Source organism: Natator depressus, chromosome 6 (genome assembly GCF_965152275.1).
Source record: "Natator depressus isolate rNatDep1 chromosome 6, rNatDep2.hap1, whole genome shotgun sequence".
NCBI lineage: Eukaryota > Metazoa > Chordata > Testudines > Cheloniidae > Natator > Natator depressus.
The window spans coordinates 59,548,858-59,566,866 of record NC_134239.1 but is presented as its reverse complement, the minus strand read 5'-3'; the positions used below and the strand labels follow the sequence as shown (position 1 = coordinate 59,566,866).

The 18,009-nt window shown below is 50.0% G+C and overlaps 1 protein-coding gene across 3 annotated transcripts in view; it reads left to right on the top strand.

Annotated features, from left to right (window-relative positions):
• Nucleotides 1-18,009, top strand: part of LRP4 (LDL receptor related protein 4) — a 102,946-nt gene that overhangs the window by 57,327 nt on the left and 27,610 nt on the right. For 2 of the 3 annotated variants that reach the window (XM_074955384.1, XM_074955383.1), the window contains exons 3-13: nucleotides 6,554-6,670; nucleotides 9,012-9,125; nucleotides 9,640-9,756; nucleotides 12,107-12,235; nucleotides 12,761-12,880; nucleotides 13,011-13,136; nucleotides 15,122-15,247; nucleotides 15,715-15,849; nucleotides 16,042-16,167; nucleotides 17,128-17,358; nucleotides 17,618-17,774. In XM_074955384.1, the coding sequence (XP_074811485.1) occupies nucleotides 6,554-6,670; nucleotides 9,012-9,125; nucleotides 9,640-9,756; nucleotides 12,107-12,235; nucleotides 12,761-12,880; nucleotides 13,011-13,136; nucleotides 15,122-15,247; nucleotides 15,715-15,849; nucleotides 16,042-16,167; nucleotides 17,128-17,358; nucleotides 17,618-17,774 (1,498 nt within the window). The remainder of the gene's footprint in view (nucleotides 1-6,553; nucleotides 6,671-9,011; nucleotides 9,126-9,639; nucleotides 9,757-12,106; nucleotides 12,236-12,760; nucleotides 12,881-13,010; nucleotides 13,137-15,121; nucleotides 15,248-15,714; nucleotides 15,850-16,041; nucleotides 16,168-17,127; nucleotides 17,359-17,617; nucleotides 17,775-18,009) is intronic. The other variant, XM_074955385.1, reaches the window with a different exon arrangement.

Genomic DNA, 18,009 nt, shown 5'->3' with positions numbered 1-18,009 from the left:
ACCCCTCTGCAATCTCAGGACAGCTCCATCCTTCTTAAGGACAAGGTAGCTCTCAAGCAACGTTGGAAGGAGCACTTTGAGACTCTGTTAAACCGTGGATCTAAAGTTTCAGCTGCCAGCATCGAGTCCATTCCCCAGCAACCAGTAATAGAACCTCTTGCTGACCCCCATCTTCTGAGGAAGTTTGGCGAGCCATCACTCAGACTAGAAACAACAAGGCACCAGGCCCAGATGGCATCTCCATGGAGGTCTTCAAAACTGGTGGAATAGCACTCGTGCACAAACTTCATCAACTTCTTGTTAGAATTTGGGTTAATGAGGAAATTCCATCTGACCTAAAGAATGCGAATATTGTGACCGTTTTTCAGAAAGGGGACAAGGCAATGTGTGGGAATTACCAAGGCATTGCCCTCCTCTCCATTGCAGGGAAGATCTTTGCTCACATCCTTTTGAACCATCTCCTCCCTCTTGCCGAAGATATCCTTCCGGAATCCCAATGTGGTTTCATACCATCTCAGGGCACCACTGACATGATTTTTGTTGAACGACAGATCCAAGAGAAGTGTAGAGAACAACACCAGCCATTGTTTATGGCATTTATTGACTTAACTAAGGCTGTTGATTCCATCAATCATGAAGCATTATGGAAGGTGCTATCTAGGTTCGTTTGTCTATTTAAGTTCATTTGTGTTCTCAGGCTACTTCATGATGAGATGACTGCCACTGTCTTCTGTAATGGGTTGTAGACAGACCTGTTTACCATCTGTACTGGTGTTAAGCAGGGCTGTGTTTAATGCCTCAACCCTTTTTTCCATCTACCTTGCCATGATCTTGATTCTTATTCATGACAACCTTTCTTCTGGAGTTAGGATTGAGTATCGAATGGATGGCCAGCTCTTCAACCTGTGGTGTCCTTATTCTAAAACTAAGGTCAGCAGGACTGTTATTACCAACCTTCAATATGCTGAAGACTGTGCTATCCTTCCGCACACCAAGGCTGACTTGCAATCCACCCTAAATCTTTTCTCAGGCCTTTCATAGCCTGGGACTTTCCCTCAACTTTGGGAAGACTAAGGTGCTCCACCAGCCTGCCCCAGTGCAAGTTGCCTCCCTTATCCCACAAATTGCTATTGGTGCTGAACTCCTGGAAAACATTGAGCATTTCCCTTACTTTGGTAGCCACCTCTCCCAGACAGACAATCTTGATGTGGAGATCGAACATAGGATCCATTGTGTCAGCGCATCCTTCAGAATGTTGCTGCGTTGTGACTTTATTGACAGAGAGCTGCAGATGGAAACTAAGATCCTGGTCTGCAATGCAGTAGTCATCCCCACTATTCTTTTTTGGTGCAAGACATGGGTGACATACCGAAGCCATCTTAAGTGTCTGGAGTGGTGCCACCAGTTCTGCCTTAGGAAGCTTCTCCATATCAGATGGAAAGATCATTGCACCAATGCCAGAGTTCTCTCTGCAGCTAACATCACCCGTGTTGATGCAAAGATTATGAACCATCAGTTTTGTTGGGCTGGCCATTATGTGCAGATGGCTGATACTCTTCTTCAGAAGCAAGTCCTCTTTTCTCAGCTTAGTCATGGTAAGAGGACTTGCAGGGGACAGAAATGCTACAAGGACATCCTGAAAGTATATCTTCAGAAGGGAAGCGCTGATCCCACGAACTGGGACAAGCTGGCCGGCGTCGCATCATACATCAAGCCTCAGCCCATTTTGAGAGAATTGCCTTGCTCGAGAGGCTGAGAAATGGCAGAGGAGGAAGGAAAGGGTACAGCATCCCAGCCAGCAGTTATGCTCTCTCCAAGCAACCACCTGTCAAATATGTGGAAAAACCTGTAGAGCATGGATTGGACTCCTCAGCCATCTAATGTCTCAGCAATGACCCCCCCCCCCCCGGCAGATATCATCCTCGTATTGAGGAATAGCTGACGATGGCTATCAGCTGGAGAGCAGCATGTTGAGTTGTTTGTGAGGCTCAAACCCAGCCTGTAGATAGTGTTATGAAACGTTAATGTAGATTCTGTGAAGAATATAAAAAGCAACCTCTCTTGTTCTTGGTGTCAAGCGAACGGCCCATCTCGTAAGGACTGTGAGGCACTTGCTTTCCTGGGTGCCAGGTGATTTCTGATGCAGCACTCAGCAGGGCTGCAGCATTCCAAGGACTGTGGCACATGATTCAGCCTGTTCATCTTTCATGACTTTTCCCCCCTAGGACCATAAGAACCAGGGGGAAGTAGTGGATACAACAGGCCTATGGTAGACCTAGCTCTGCTGAAATCTTGGATGATTTCCAGTGTGATTGTGCAGTAGGGATAAGTATAGGGAAGTGGTCAGGAGTTCAAAGGCCTTTTTGTGTTGGTCACTGGCAGTAGGCAGAATTAGCCTGTGGAACGCATTACCACAAGGTGCCAACTGAGGCTAAGAGCTCAGGAGGATTCAAAAAAGGGTTAGGCATATATCGTAAGTGAGAACATCCACAGTAACATTAGAAAGGATTACAAATACAGTACATAAAATTAATGCATAAAATTAGCTGACGAGAGGTAGAAGGGAGTGAGTTTAGGAATAAGTTTACTCTCTGGGGATGCTGTTGCATAATGGCACACATGGGGTTTCCTACATTTTCCTCTGAAGCATCTGCTACTGGCCACTGTCAGGATAGGTCCACGCTTCCAAAAAAAAAAAAAAAAAAAAGTGTTCTTAACTGGGGTAGGTAGCTGGCATGAGTGTTGGCTAATTCAGGTTAAAATAGCAGTGGAGATATGGTAACTCAGTTTTTAGGCTTGAACTCAAGCTGCTAACTTGAGTGAAAAGTTGAGTTGCTATGTTTTTGCTGCTGTTGTAAATCCAAGTTAGTTTATGTGGGTTAGCTAGCTTTTTTTTTTTTTTTTTTTTTTTTTCCTGCTCCCAGCCCAGGGCACTGGATTAGATGGACACTAGTGGTCTGGTCTGAGCTGGAAATTCCTGTGTTCTGTGAAACTTCAGCCTTGGGTTTCTTTACAGGAGGCTCTTGTAGAAGAGGCGACTCTATCTGTGTCCTGGTGTTGTCTGGGCTGGCAGACACACTTGCTGTCTGCTGGGGTGGGAATGGGGCATGTAGCAGTTTCTGTGTCATTTTCTCTTTTTCCTAGCTCCTCAAGCTTATTTTTCATATTTAAGGAGAGTATGAAATTGGCTGAACTGCTCCCTGTAGGAGTGGAATTTCATTTTGTGCAGTTACCTCATGAAGAGAAGCAGGAGTTGAGTGATGTTGGTATCAGCTCTGAACCAGTGCTAAAGGCCTAAACCTCTGGGAGCCTGAAAAATTCTTCCCTGGAGAGTCAGTATGCAAATTCCCTTCCAGGCAGCTCCTGCGCAGCCCTTTGGTGATTAGTCATGCTGGGACTGGGGAGAGCAGACAGTAATGTATGTGCTGTGGGGGGATGGTTTTATCCTTGGAACTGCTGCTGAGGCCAGGAAGGGTCTGGTCTGTGTGCAGTCTACAGAGGCTGCATTGAGGGGAGAGAGGCAGAGCTATGGGCTTGGCTTGTCTCTCAAGATCCAAGAAGCTGCACTTCCTGGTTGGTTTTTTTGGGAGTAAAGTTTGGGGAGGAGGGTGTAGCCCCCTCTTCCCACCACAGGGCAGGAGGGGAATTCCAATCTCCATGTTCAGTCAGCATTGGGATTCTCTAGGAGGAGGTTGTTGGATGTGTGCACCCACCTTGAAGCATGGTCAAAGGAAACAAACCAGCAGCTAGAAAACCTGCTCCGCTGTTGAGTCTCTGCTTGGTGAATGTAGAGATGTGTATGTGTGTGCCTTCCTCTCCATCCAGGCCTCAGACAGATGGGAGGTTACGTCTACACAGGGAGTGGCAACCTGTGGCAGCAAGAATCAGAGCCTGGGTCAGTAGACTCAGAATTGTGCTACAGCGCTAAAAATAGCAGTGTAGACACGAGGGCTTTGAAGCCTCGGAGAGTGGTGGACATCAGTGCCCAAGCTCCAGCCTGAGCCACAATGTTTATATAGCGATTTTTAATGCCATAGCATGAGCCCTGTGAGCCCGAGTCTGTTGACCAGGCTCTGAGACTTGCTGCTCTGGGCTGTGGAGATGTATCTGAAAAGGCTAGGTGTGATCTGAACACAGGCCTTTGTAGAATCCTAGGCAGTAAAAATGGAAAAGGCCTTTTGGATCCTCCAGTCTGTCTCTCTGGGGCCAGTGCAGGATTCTGTAGGGATTTGTCCAGTGCTGTTTTAAATGCTCTGTGTGGTGGGGCTTCTGCTCCTTCCCTGGGGAGAATATCCTACACCCTGAGATACCTCATTGTCAGGAAGTTTTCCTTCGTATTTGGCCTGCTTGTTCCCTCTTAATTTCAACCCTTTGCACCTACTTATATCCCTATGCATCTCTCTAAATAGGGGTGAATGAAATATCCATTGTGAAAGTTCTTTTCAACAGATGTTTTGTTTTGAGTCCCCTAAACTTCTGTAAAGTTGTATTGTACCTATAGCCTTTGTTTAGTTACAAAGTATCTCTAAGACCAGTCAGTGGCTGTGGTGGGATTAGAGTTCAGGTCCTCTTGGCTTCCAGCCCTGAGCCTAGTCTGCTATCCCATGTGGCTTTTGCTATGATGGGAGGGGGAACTGTTCTTTTCCGTTTCCTCCATGGAACGGCATTGTCAGCCGGAGGGGCTAGCATTGCAACAGATGGTGTTTAAGGGTGAAACTGTGTTGTAGTGAGTTAGCTCATTTAAGAGAGTAAAAGTGGGATGGGAACTGGGCGTCTCGAGAGGTAGTCAAAAAAGCACACTCAGCACTTAAATACCCTGGTGCTAGCTGCCTTCCTTAGCTAGAGAAGGGTGACAAACAGGCTGGGATGCAGAGAGGCTGTGCACTGAGGATTGGGTGGGCTGCAGAGGTGCCCTGTGTTAGGAGATGAACCCTGTCCCAGGATGCACCAAGCAGAGACAAGACCCAGCTAAAGGACCTGAAGTTGCCCTTAGGAAGGGGGAACCATGTGTCTGTGAGGCAGAGCAGGCCCTAGGCCTCTTGCACCTTTGTGCTGTCAGCTTGGGAGCTGTCTGGGACAGGCGCTCGGTTCTTTGCCATTTTCCACCCAGAGTAGAGAGCCATGTGCGCTTCTGGGCTTAGGTCCCTAATATCCCTGCTGAGAAGGGAGACTATTGGGTCCTACAGAGAGGCCATTTAGGAGGGTTAGTGAAGCTGTGGGAGCTGGGGTGCAGGCACTTGCTCTGTGGGTTCTGCAAAGCTGCAGGAGGTGCTCTCCCATGCTGAGTTTAATCCTGTTACAATCCCAGGTGGGTCTGATTAAGTAAAAGAGCCCCTGGGGTTCTTCCTCCGTCTAATCTGCACTGGTGACACAGGATGTTGGCAGCAATTCTGAGCTGTGAGGGACCGGAGGGTCGAAGGGACTGGAAAACGGAAAGTGTGGCCATCCAGTATGTTCTCTCTAGCCCACAGAGGATCTGCCCCTTCCCTTGTCTATTGTGTTGCTGCTGTATTCACCCCCCACCCAGAGTGGTTGGCAGGGGAGGGAGGAGTTATGAGCCTAGCAGAGCAGGACTGGCCTGGCTGGTGACAGCTGGGAGATGCTATCAGCAGGCTGGGCTGGGATGAAAGGGTTTCAGAGACCCAGCCTCTCCCTACTCTGCTCCTCTTTGTATCATTAAGGTAACATTGTTCTTTGGAGAACACACCTGTCAGGAGCAGAGCCCTGTGTAGCCTCCTTCCCACAGCAGCTGGCAGCACTTGAAAGCATGAACCTCTCAGGGCTCGGAGTGTTCCTCTCATCTGTGAGGGAAGGGCAGAGCTGGGCTTATGCTCTTCCCTCAAATTCCAGCCTTTGCTCACAGGGCCCTTTGAAGCCAGAGTCCAGCAGCCCTACTTTGTTGCCACTCTATTGAACTCCTAAAGGTGTCTCCCATCCTCCTCCTCCTTCCTACAATGCCTGGATTCTGCCATATACTGTGCCTGGGGCAGGGGGTAGCATCTTCATCTGCTGCCTTAAACTCCTTCTTATGAGCCCTAGAAACAACACGTCATTGGGAGAGCCCCCCTCACACACACGGTATGGGAGGCTGGGCATGTGCCTCAGAAACCCAACTGCTCAACAGCATCACTTCAGAGACTCTACCTGTGTAACCGACAAGGGAGGACAGGACACACTGGGGGAGCATGCAGGGAGGGAAAGAATTTAGATATATTTTTATGTTGCTAACTCTCTTTTGAATGTCCAGAAGGACGTGAAACTACAGGGAGGGGACTGGGAGGGGGAGAATCGCCTTGTGTAGGCGATGGAAAAGGAAGAAGCTGAAGGGGGCACTGTGGCTCGGCCCCCTGTATTGGGAAGGTCGGTGCTTCTGTGGTGATGCAGCACTGCTCAGCCACAGGTTCCCAGGGTCTTTTCTCACTGATAACCCAAAACTCATCTTCATTTTCGCTAGGGGGCTAGCCCCTTGCTAGCGGGGGAGAGGGAGAAAACGGTCATTATAGGAACGCTGCTGCAGGCACATAGTGAGTTGTCTCCTTTCTCCTGTGTCCAGTGCTGCCTACTTGCTCGTCCTTGGATTTCCACTGTGACAATGGGAAGTGCATCCGTCGCTCATGGGTCTGTGATGGAGACAATGACTGTGAAGATGATTCTGATGAACAGGACTGCCGTAAGTTAACCCTTCAAGGGGAAGATGACATGCTGCTGAAAGGATGGGTGCCACACTGATTTGCTAGGCCTCTGGGAAGCTGGCACCCAAACGGTTAACCAGTGTTAACTTTGTTGACACAGGAACATGGGAGTTTTTCCACTCAGACCAATGGCCCACATAATTCTATATGCTGCAGTACCTGATGCTTCAGAGGAGGGTGACCCTCCCCCAGTGTACCTGGCCAGACAATTGTGTAGCTCTTTATCATGGGGGAGGGGATGCTTCCTGGTCCCAGCTGGAGAACAGTTTATGCCCTGCAGCCTGCTAGTTAATGTCCCATGAAGCACTTCCCCAAACTTCCCAGTGAGCCGTGTTTGTGTGCTCCTTGTTCATGGAAATGCCTAACCCCTGCTAAATCCCACTAAATTCTTTGTCTGGCTGGTTTCCTGTGGCCTCAGGTTCCACTGTCTGACTCCACTGCTATGTGAGGCCATCCTCAGGGTCCTCTCCCTTCAAACAGCTTCACTGAGGAGTGTTGCAGGGATATTGGCCTGGTCAGAGGCCCGGTTACTCTGAGACATGGTAACCTGGCACCACATGAGAGAGCCCAGCCACTTTTACTGTACCACAATAGCCTTAGATGCTGCCAGAACTGTTGTCATGCCAGTAAAGTTGTCAGAATGTGAATGGAAATGTACCTGATCTCTTGCAACTCCACCCTCTTCCTTCTGTGCTGGGGACAGGTGTTACTTAGGGATGTTTTTTTGTAAGTAAAGTGATTGAAATGCCCCTCCTGCTCTATGGTTGCCTCATTGCACCCGTCTCAGTGACTGTCAGCATGTGCTAGAGAATCCGCTTTTCCTACTGCACACATCAACGACTGCTCTCTGGAGCTGCACCGGACGTTAGGGCTGGTGTCAGGCTGCTGTTAGATGCTGAGATGTGTGCTGTCAGGCTGGTGCTCGGAGCAACTCGACACACACTTCTCCCCAGGTACACTGAGCAATGGGGGAGGAGTGTGCAGGGTGATCCATGTGTAAGTGCTCCTGAGCCTGCTCCCAGAGCACCTGACTTGATGTTTTCCCTGATGACCCCCTTCCACCCCCCAGACAACTGCAGAGCTTAACTCATCCCCACCTAGTGCCATTTTGTCAGCCCTCAGAACGCTCCCCATGGGACTGTAGCTATTTAATGTGGACTATCCTGATCTCTGCCTCTTGTATAGACTGGAGGCGGGGGTGTGTGGAATTAGGGCTCTGTGGGTTCGAGAATTTATATGACAGTTCGGCTGTCCAGCTTTCCGGTATCTTTTCCATGCCTTTCTCAATCCATAGAGCTCATTAATCAGGGCAAGCTCACATGGACATTCCTCTGGACAGAGATTGGGATGCCCATAGATTTGGGGTGCAAGTGTTTGGTCATTTACGGCAATATTCTCTGGTTCCATCCCCTATCCCACCTTGAGAGATCAGTGCAGCAAGGCATGGGGTGGTGATTTTAATGGGAACTCTGAGACCAAATCTGGTGTCACTGAGAGAGACCCTTCCTCATAACTGTTACATGGCAGCAAATCTAGGGGAAACAAGAGACCTGGCAAACCAATATTATGTGTGGGACCCAGTGGCAAGCTCCTGCTCCTGTATGGGGCTAACCCACAAGAGGGATGTGTTGGTGAGAAGCATCTTTATCCCCTGCAGAGCGCAGTGCTGTGGAATAGGGCAGACTTCTGTGGACCTGAAGCCAAGAGCTTGCTTGAGATTGTCTGCTGTGGGCTTTGGCGCGTACTGTTGCTAACTTGTTTAGGTCTGAGCTGTGCTGACCTTTTACCCTCTGCTGAAATGCTGAGTTGGGTGTTGGAGGAGTATGGGCTGTGGATAGGCCCTTTCCAGGGGGTAGGGAAGGGGAAGGAGAGAGATTTGGAACTGTGGGAAGAAGGAGGACAAAGTTGACTACATGCGTGAGCTCCCAGGAAGTGTGGGCTGGGTCTGTGAGCTGAGTTGCCCAGTCTGCAGTACAGGAGATTCTTGTCCCGGTTGAAAGTTTCTGTTGGATCCAGTTCCTCTCAATGAAGGAAGGGTCCCCCTGAAAAGATGCTGATACTGCAGCCCCTTTCTCATTGTCCTGCAAGGAAATCTCTGGGAAGGGATCTGAAGAGATGACTTGGAATCCTGGGCTGGCTTTGGCTCCCTCTAACCTCCACCCCATGTTTTGCTGTGGTGATGGGGGATGAGTTTTCCCTTCATGGTGGCACCCTCTTGGAGGACATTGTTCCAAAGGTCCCCTTTGTGCTGGGGTGCAGACTTGGCTCTGTAAGGTAAATCAGCTTGTCTTGAGCTCACTCTTGGCTGTGTCCTTGTAGCGCCACGGGAGTGCGAGGAGGACGAGTTCTCGTGTCAGAATGGATATTGCATCCGCAGCCTGTGGCACTGTGACGGTGACAATGACTGTGGTGACAACAGCGATGAGCAGTGTGGTGAGTGGCATGACCATGTGAATGCCATGAATGGGGTGCCTGCGCGGTCGGCCTAGGACAGTTGCTTACAAAAGGGCTTGCGTACAGTCTCATCCACTGGGTGCTAATCTCCTAAAGCAGGGTAAGGCCACATAGTTGGATGGCCTGAGATGAGCAGCTGGGGACATGCTTACCAGGATTACTGCTTGGGATCTCAATCTGTGGGGCTTCTCGTCCAACCAGCAGCCCAGCCTAGTCTCATTTGTCCATGCTGGGACCTGTTGTTTCTTGACACAGAGCTCTGAATTCTTGAGGATTCCTTTCTAATCCAACACCCAATGCTAAACAGAATGAGCACTGCTGGTGTGCCCAGGCACCAAAGGGCATGGGTGTGTTTGGGTGCCCTGGGGGATTCAGTGGGTGGCACAGGCATATGTGGGTGCTCTGGGAGACCTGGGTACAGTGGGTGGCATGGATACATTTGGGTACCCTGGGGGACATGTGCTCTGATTGCATTGTTGTCTCTGGCCTGCAGACATGAGGAAATGTTCGGAGAAGGAATTCCGCTGCAGCGATGGCAGCTGCATAGCCGAGCACTGGTTCTGTGATGGCGATACAGACTGCAAGGATGGCTCGGATGAGGAGAGCTGCCGTGAGTATCCTCCTTCCCTCGTAGCCTTGGGAGCTAGCTGCTTGTCCCTGCTACCAACCTGGGGCCTAATGTGCCTTCTGTAATTGATGTTGGAAATGAACTGGCCCTGGTTGTGCTAGCAGTTTCGTTGTGATCCATCCCTGGCGGTGGGGGCCATCATCAGCCCCATGGTGTAGACGAGTACTGTGTCTGTCTGTCTGAGTGGTAACCTGGGCTGGCTGCTTCTCCCTTCCGCTCCCAGGCTGGTGTGACCTTGAGCCAGAGCCAGGGATCCTGTGCATATCAGATGGGCCATATAATGAAGTAGGGAAGGAGAGGAAGGATTCGTCTCCCCGCCCCTTCCCCTTTGATTCCTGCAGAGAATTCTAAAGGAGCCCCTCGTGTCTGCACACCCTTTGGAGTCCCTCTGACCCACATCTCTTTACTGGGATAGTTTGTTGAAAATTTTGTCCAGTATTAGATAAGCGGATAAAAGTGCTGGGAGCAGATCTCTGGAGTGTGGGGGAGCCAGCAGCAGCTGTCCCCATTCTACAGGCCTGTAGCAACATGGGCAGGATCCTGTTACTCCCCCCACCCCCTTGCTCTTGAGTCTCTGAGCGGCAGTTAGTGTCTGTGGAAGTTGCAGAGCTCCCCTCCCCCACTCTGCTCTCAAGGGCATTTTGCAGAATTTGTTCTAGATAGGAGGAAACTTCAAAAGGCTCTGGGAGGGGGATCAGGGCCGCCAGCTCCTGAAGGGTGGGAGGGTATGCGAGGTGGGGGGGGGGGGGAGTTGTCTTTTATCTCTCCAGATAATGAGAGCTGGCAGGGAGCCAGGGCTGCAAAGATTTCTGAGCTGGGAAAGGGCTCTGGGAAGAATCCAGCCTCCCTCCTTCCTTCGAGCTCCCCCTGCCTGTCCCTTCCCTGCTGGCCATGGACAGGCCCTGGGGAAGGGAGAAGGAGACACTCCAACTTCCCGCTGCATGGCAGGATGGGGTAGAAATGGTGTCCCCTCCTCTCAGGCTTGGTTTGTGTTTCCCAAAGCTTGCCTAGTCCCTTTTTCTATTCTCTGTTTTGCAGATAAGCATTATATTTGGATAGCAGGGTTGGTCTCCTACCCTCTCTCCTTTTATCCCCCTCTCTTGGGCTGCCAGCTGCCCTCTTTTCCCTGAACCCCACTGCCTGCCGGTTCAGCTCTCTGGAAGAGCACCTGGAGCCAGTCAGCTGGGCTCCTCTTCAGCATCTGGATATCAGACACTGGCATGAAATAAAGCTCTTACTGGATATCTGTTGCCTTTGCCCCATGCTCCCAGCTGGAGAGGCAGTTCTGTGTGAATTCCCAGCAGTGGCAGCTTTTGGTCCAGTCCCCATCCCAAAGCCTCTCCATGACTCCAGAGATCACCAAGTTATTAGTTGGGTTCTTTAGCCTCCACGTGCTTAAATGTTGCATTTCCTTCTCTGGACAGCGTCCCACGGCTCCCTGCCCAGGGTGAGGGAGGAATTCAGTCTCCATTGCACTGAACTCTCCAAGAATTCCTTGGTGAGGGCACGTTCCTGTGCAGCACCCAGCTGTCCCAGAGCAGGGCAGCGGGCAAACTCTTGACTCTGAATGTGCCAGGTCCTGCACAGGGTCAGAGTCTGCTGGGAAGGATTTCAGTGATTTGGAGCAGTTTTTTTGGCAGCATGTCAGGGGAAGCAACACTTCAAAGGCCTGGTGTAAACCCGGGCACCTTGCTGCTCCACTGCTTACCTTCCCATCACATTTCTGAGTCCTTAAAGGAACAGTCCCATACTTCAGACCTGCAGTCTGACCTATCTCAAACCTCAGTAAGGTGAGGTTCATCGCACCCCAAGGGCTGACTTTATTCTAAGAGGTATAGGGTTGGGACAGGCTTGTTGCTTTGAGTCTACCCCTTATGCCACTCCCACCCCTTGAGGTATTATATAAGCCTTTATTATAGGGCAGTATGATCTAGTGCTCTGACCACAGAATGAGGGAGTTAGCGCTCCTGGGTTCTGTCCCTGGCGTTCCCTCTGTTGCTTCACTTCTCCATGGCTCAGTTCCCCATCTGTAACTCAGAGATAAGGTTATGGTTCTTGTGAGGGTTAATTTCCGCAGGATGGATCCCCGTGTTGTGCTGAGTGGGTTGGGTCCATTGCATGCAGCTGTCAACAGCTTTCCGGTGAAGTGTCTGTGTCCCTGTCAGTGCTGTGGACACGCTGAGGGCTGGAGGGAGGGAGCGAGCCACTTGTGTATATGCACTGCACCTGCTGCATTGCGTGTCTGCCAGGCCCCTCTTGTTCCCACAAATATAAGCATAAACTGGCTTGGTCCCTGCCCTTAGCCTTTCTTTCCCCTTGGTTTCCTTGTTAGCATCAGATGTTCCAGCCACAGCCTGTAGCCTAGAGGAGTTCCAGTGTGCCTACGGGCGCTGCATCCTGGATATCTACCACTGTGATGGGGACGATGACTGCGGGGACTGGTCTGATGAGTCCGACTGCTGTGAGTCAGCAGCAAGGGAGAGTAATCCCCTGGGTCCCCCTGGCAGCTGGCACGTTGATCCAAATGGGAGGATTTGGCTGGAGCTGGGGAAGGTGTCCCTCCCCAGTGCCCTGGCTGGAATTGGTTGGGGAGGGACACTGCCTAGAGGGAAAGTTCCTATTGGTGGAGCCCAAACTGCTTTTGTTGGCTTGGGTGGCAGGGTCATTGTCTAGGTAGGAGCTCTAGATACAGGGGCTGAAGCATTCAAGAATGGGTCAATTACATAAGAGCGACCATAGTGGGTCAGACCAGTGGTCCATCTAGCTAGGTATCCTGTATTCAACAGAGGCCAGTACCAGAGCTTCATGGGGAGTGTACAGAACAGAGCAGCTGGAGTGATCCACCCAAGTTCCCTTCTTTGCTTCTGGCAGTCAGAGACTTAGGGTTGCACTCAGCATGGGGTTCAAGTTCATGCCAGTTTGATGTGAGGATGGCCTGGGGGGAATTGGAATGCCTTGGTACTAATGTGCTGTGCCCTCTCTGCAGCATCTCACCAGCCATGCCGCTCTGGGGAATTCATGTGCAACAGTGGCTTGTGTATCAACGCAGGCTGGCGGTGTGATGGCGACTTCGATTGTGATGACCAGTCAGATGAGAAGAACTGCAGTGAGTGTCTGGGATGCCAGGCAGAGGCTTGATCTGTGGTGATGATATGGAGTGGAAGGGAATTCGGATATGGGGCTGGTGGGCTAGATTATAATTGCTCTGTATAGTAGCTTTTCCTTTGTCTCCCCAGCCACATCCATGTGCACAGCTGACCAGTTCCGCTGTAAATCTGGGCGCTGTGTCCGTCTGTCATGGCGTTGTGATGGAGAGGACGACTGTTCTGACAACAGTGATGAGGAGAGCTGTGAGAACACAGGTAGGTCTTGGCAGGGGGCAGCTGCACTGTTTTGTTACGGCTAATGGCTCTGAATTAGACATCATAGGTGGCTAAGCACTGATTCCTCCACCTCCCCCCTTTCCCCACCCTTCAGCAACAACTTCTGGAATGGAGACTGCACTTACTGCATTAGTCAATAACATCTCTGTAGATATTGACTGAAGTTCAAGTGTCCATGCTGATCATTTTAGAGCTATCAGCTGTTGTAGGTACCTTTGTGCGGGAGATGCTAATCCTGAAAATGCAATTACACATGTAACCACAACTACAAGGAGTGTGGTAACACCACTGGTCCTCACCCCAGTAATGAAAGGTATCTAAACAAAAAGTCAAAGGAATGATGACAGCCAAGAAACCAAACCAAACCTGCAGTACCCCTGAAATAAAATATCAGGGTCAGGACGAATGGATACATCCAACACTATAATAAAGCCAACTCTCTGGAGAGTCTTCACTGAACAGCCAAGACCTACCATAAATATGGTGAAGGTCAGCTGGTAACAGTTAACTGATGGGATCCAATGCGCACACTCTGTAAAATGTCTAAGGATTTGTCTGGCCAGGAATGTTACCTAATGTTCAGTGACTTATAGTAAAGTTGACCTTTTAAGAGTCCAAAGCTGGTGCTGAAATTTGGCTCAGTGGAGAATTAGTCTTACCAGCTATGAAAAAAAACATAGGACACAAGCACCTTCCAGACACGTAATTTCCAGTGAGACAAAGCTGATCAGTTGGTGTTGCTTTAGTCTGTCTAATCAGCTATTTGAAATCACAAATCCAGAAGTAATATGGTATCTTTCTGTCAGTTATAATGAACAAGTTTCAGATGTCAAAATGGCTCATTTAAACTGTGGCTCTGCTCTGAAAAGTGACTCTGTAAATATATTGTTGGATTCCAGGTTTGTGTCTCTATCTGGATCTTGTATTGGTGTCCATCACCATAGTCTTTTGATTTTTCTTCTCACACATCACTTGTAATAAAGGTTCTGGAGGTCAAATTATTTCATCAGTACATCTGTAGAGCCCCATTGCCTTTCATGGGTTTGCCCAGGTGTTACCATAACCAATTCTGCTGACGATTTACAAGTAGGAATCTGTTCCAGCTCCCTCCCTCTGAGCTAGGTTGGTTCTGCAAGACTAACAGGAGTAAACAGCAGTTACAACATATTTTAGTAATTCGGATCATCAGATCTGATTCTGATGATAAAGATGATCCCATTTTATATAGTGACCTTTTACAGTACAAAATTAATTTCAAAAACAAATAAAAGGAGAAAGGAAGGTCCTGGATAAAACTGCACAGCGTCTCTCTGCCATCAGCGGAAACTGAAGAGTGTGGCTCACTTGTGAAATCCTCTTTCCACAGCTGACTTTTCAAGGCTTTGTATAAATCCTAGTCCAAATCCATCAAAGAGCTTTCCATCTAGAACAGGGTAAAACTCTGTTTTCGACAAATGTAAGATTGCATTGGGGTGACATCTCAGATGATGAACGGAGGAGGAAGCGTACAGGCTAGCTCCTCGGACGCATGTTGAGAAGGGGCCCAGGACGCTTGTGGAATCTGGTATCAACAGGAATTAAACCATGATCTTGCACTCAATCTGAGAGAAATAAAATATCTGGACTTCTTCGTAGAGTAACACTTGGTACAGTCTGGAGGGGAATCTGAGGTCCTCTGAAGCAACACAAGGGAGGAGGCAGTAGTGGGGAGTGTAAAGTGAACTGAAGCTGCTTTCCCAGGATCCACAGAAACACAAAACAATAGGTTCAATCTAATCCCAAAAGAGAAGACTGTAATGAATGTGATGGAGATCCAGTAACCTAGCACAGCCAAGGGGTAAGGGTGCTCTTCTCTTCTCTTCTGTCTGCCCTGGGACTTGCCATTCTGTGCAGCAAACCTCTGCTGAGCTGTTCTTGTTTGAATCCTAGTTCTGGGTGTGTGACTTCCCTTCTGCCCCCTACAGGGAGTCCCCAGTGTGCCCCTGACCAGTTTCTTTGTGGGAACGGGCGCTGTATTGGCCAGAGGAAGCTGTGCAACAGTGTGAACGACTGTGGAGATGGCAGCGACGAGAGTCCCCACCAAAACTGCCGTAAGTCTCCCCATGCCCAGCGCCTCATGGTTTGAGCTGGGGAAGGTGGGGGTCACCGCCCGTGATATTATTGAGAGCCATGTGCCTAGGGAAAGAGACCCTAGTGATCTTAATAGGAATTATGAGGAAGAGACCCCAGCCATGGTCGCTGGGCTGATTGATGTGCAAGCTTGGGCAGGAGCAATAGGAAGATCAATCCTAGTGCTGTCAAACACCTGAATGTTTTTTCAAAGAGCGAATCCCAAAGGTTCCTGTTCTAACCGCAAATGCACAGATCTTGGGAGGAGTTGTTACCCTCTGTCTGACCGGAGTGTTGCTGCCACCTGAGGAGATGCAGCCTTCTTCAGGACGTGTCTCCTCCCTTCTGGGTCAGCCTCCTCAACAAGGCTGCTGCTGTCTAACAGCTGAGCATAATAGCAGCTGCCTTGTCTCGTCTCTATCCTCTTTACATGTTACTGCCCCTACAGGTCCACGGACAGGTGAGGAGCACTGCAATCTCAGCAATGGGGGCTGTGCCCAGAAGTGCCAGATGGTGCGAGGGACGGTACAGTGCACCTGCCACACAGGTTACAGGCTGCTGGAGGACGCCCGATTGTGTCAAGGTGAGCCGGCAGGGTCACAGTCATTCTATTTCTCCTCACTGCAGCAATAAGGTACATGCAGCTGGAGGTCCATGACAGGGGTGGAAGTTGGAATACGGACACAGATAGAGCAGCAGGGAGATGTGGACAGCTCCTGGTAGGGGTGGGATCTTTGTGACCTAATTGTAACTTTGTTCCCTTGCCCTTTTGTAGATGTGAATGAATGTGCTGAGGAGGGTTACTGCAGCCAGGGCTGCACCAACAGTGAGGGTGGCTTCCAGTGCTGGTGTGAGCAAGGCTATGAGCTTCGTCCGGACAAGCGCAGCTGTAAAGCCCTGGGTAAGAAGGAATTGTCAGCTCTAGTATGCACGCGTGTGCGTGTGCACATGCTGGTAATTCAGTTCAGTAATACTTGGTTAACCTGGCTAGGTGGATAAGTCCTACTAATATGTAAGAGAGGTGGGGCTCTCAAGTCTGTGTCAGAGATTCACCCTCCAGGTTTACTGTCCAATGGTTGGTAGCTGTGTAGTGCCACAACTCTCCCTCCGCTAGGGTCAAGCCCAGCTCCTCTCCTTCTGGCTCCCTTGTATCCCAGACCCTGCAGCAGAAAGAATTTCCCTGTCATGCTGGTTGCACAGTCGTGCCTCTATGGGTTTGGACTGTGCTTTGTAACCAGAAATGGAAACAGACTCATGATCACCGATTCTGTATTGGCAAGACTCTGCTTTATGTTTGCATATTTCATTCTCTGAGTGTGGACACCATGTGTTTTTAAAGACACACATTGTTTTCACGTTAGCTTGGTTACTTAGCTCCCCTAATGTAGCATAGCTCAGCAAGTGCTGTTGTACACCTACTTACAAGACAAAACCAAAAAAAGAAAGAAAAAAAAGGCAGCCCCCTCTGCTAAGCTTGCTCTGACTGTCTAGGACTGACTGACTAACTGTTGTCTCACCTGACCTTTCAGACTGTAAGCTGTGTTGTAGAGAGGGAGGGCTGAGTACACCATATGCTTGTGATGTCAGCATACTGTGGGCAGGTGCTTGTGTCTGGGGGAATGGCTGCTGGAGCTGATGTGAGAAGCTCAGGCAGGGGATGGGGTTGATCAACTCTTGGTGCAAAGTGCTTTAAAGCGGCTCAACCCAGTGTCATTAGTGTGAATGCTCACCTTGTCTCCTCTTCCCAGTGCTTTACACCCACCAGTTGGCTCTCTGGTACCAACGTAATGAAGTGATAACACTGGGCTCAGAGGCTGACCATGCCAGGTTCCCCTCATGCTCTCTTCTGTATGTCCCTCAGGGCCAGAGCCAGTGCTGCTCTTTGCCAATCGGATTGACATCCGGCAGGTGCTGCCTCACCGCTCGGAGTACACCTTGCTCCTGAACAACCTGGAGAATGCCATTGCCCTTGATTTCCACCACAGCAAGGAGCTGGTGTTCTGGTCTGATGTCACACTGGACCGCATCATGAGGGCCAACCTTAATGGCAGCAACGTAGAAGAAGTGGTGTCCACAGGGCTGGAGAGCCCAGGTGTGTGGCCAGCAATCAGGGCAAAGGCGTGGGAAGCTGACCAGACCACACAATGTGGGAGTGGAGGAAGAGAGAGACAGCTGGGATGTATCCCCTGTGTGTGGCTCTTGTTGGATGGGGATGGTGGAGGGTACTCTCCTCCTGGAGTTTATCTAGAGGCTGGGTCTCGAGAGGGATTGAGGGAGAAGAGGAATTGTTCCTAGCAGCATAATCTGCCCTCCTTGGTTTTGGTCTGTGATTAATTCTCCCCCTTGGCTAGGTGGACTTGCCATTGACTGGATCCATGACAAGCTGTATTGGACAGACTCTGGTACGTCTCGGATTGAAGTGGCAAATCTGGATGGCACGCACAGAAAGGTGCTTCTGTGGGAGAACCTGGAGAAACCACGAGCAATCGCACTTCACCCTATGGAGGGGTGAGTAGGGGCATGGGGCTCCACTAACTCCTCTATTGGACTCTATTGCGGGAACCCTCTAAATCAGTGCTTAATTTGTGCCAGGGCTTGCCAGGGCTGACCCCGACACCTCTAGGCTTGGAAGTTCATAGCCCCGGCATCTCTGGGCTTGCCATGTCAGTTATGAGAGTAAAAAAATTGCTTGATCCCTGGCACCTAATTGGTTGAGCCCCGGCACCTCTTTCGTTACAAATTA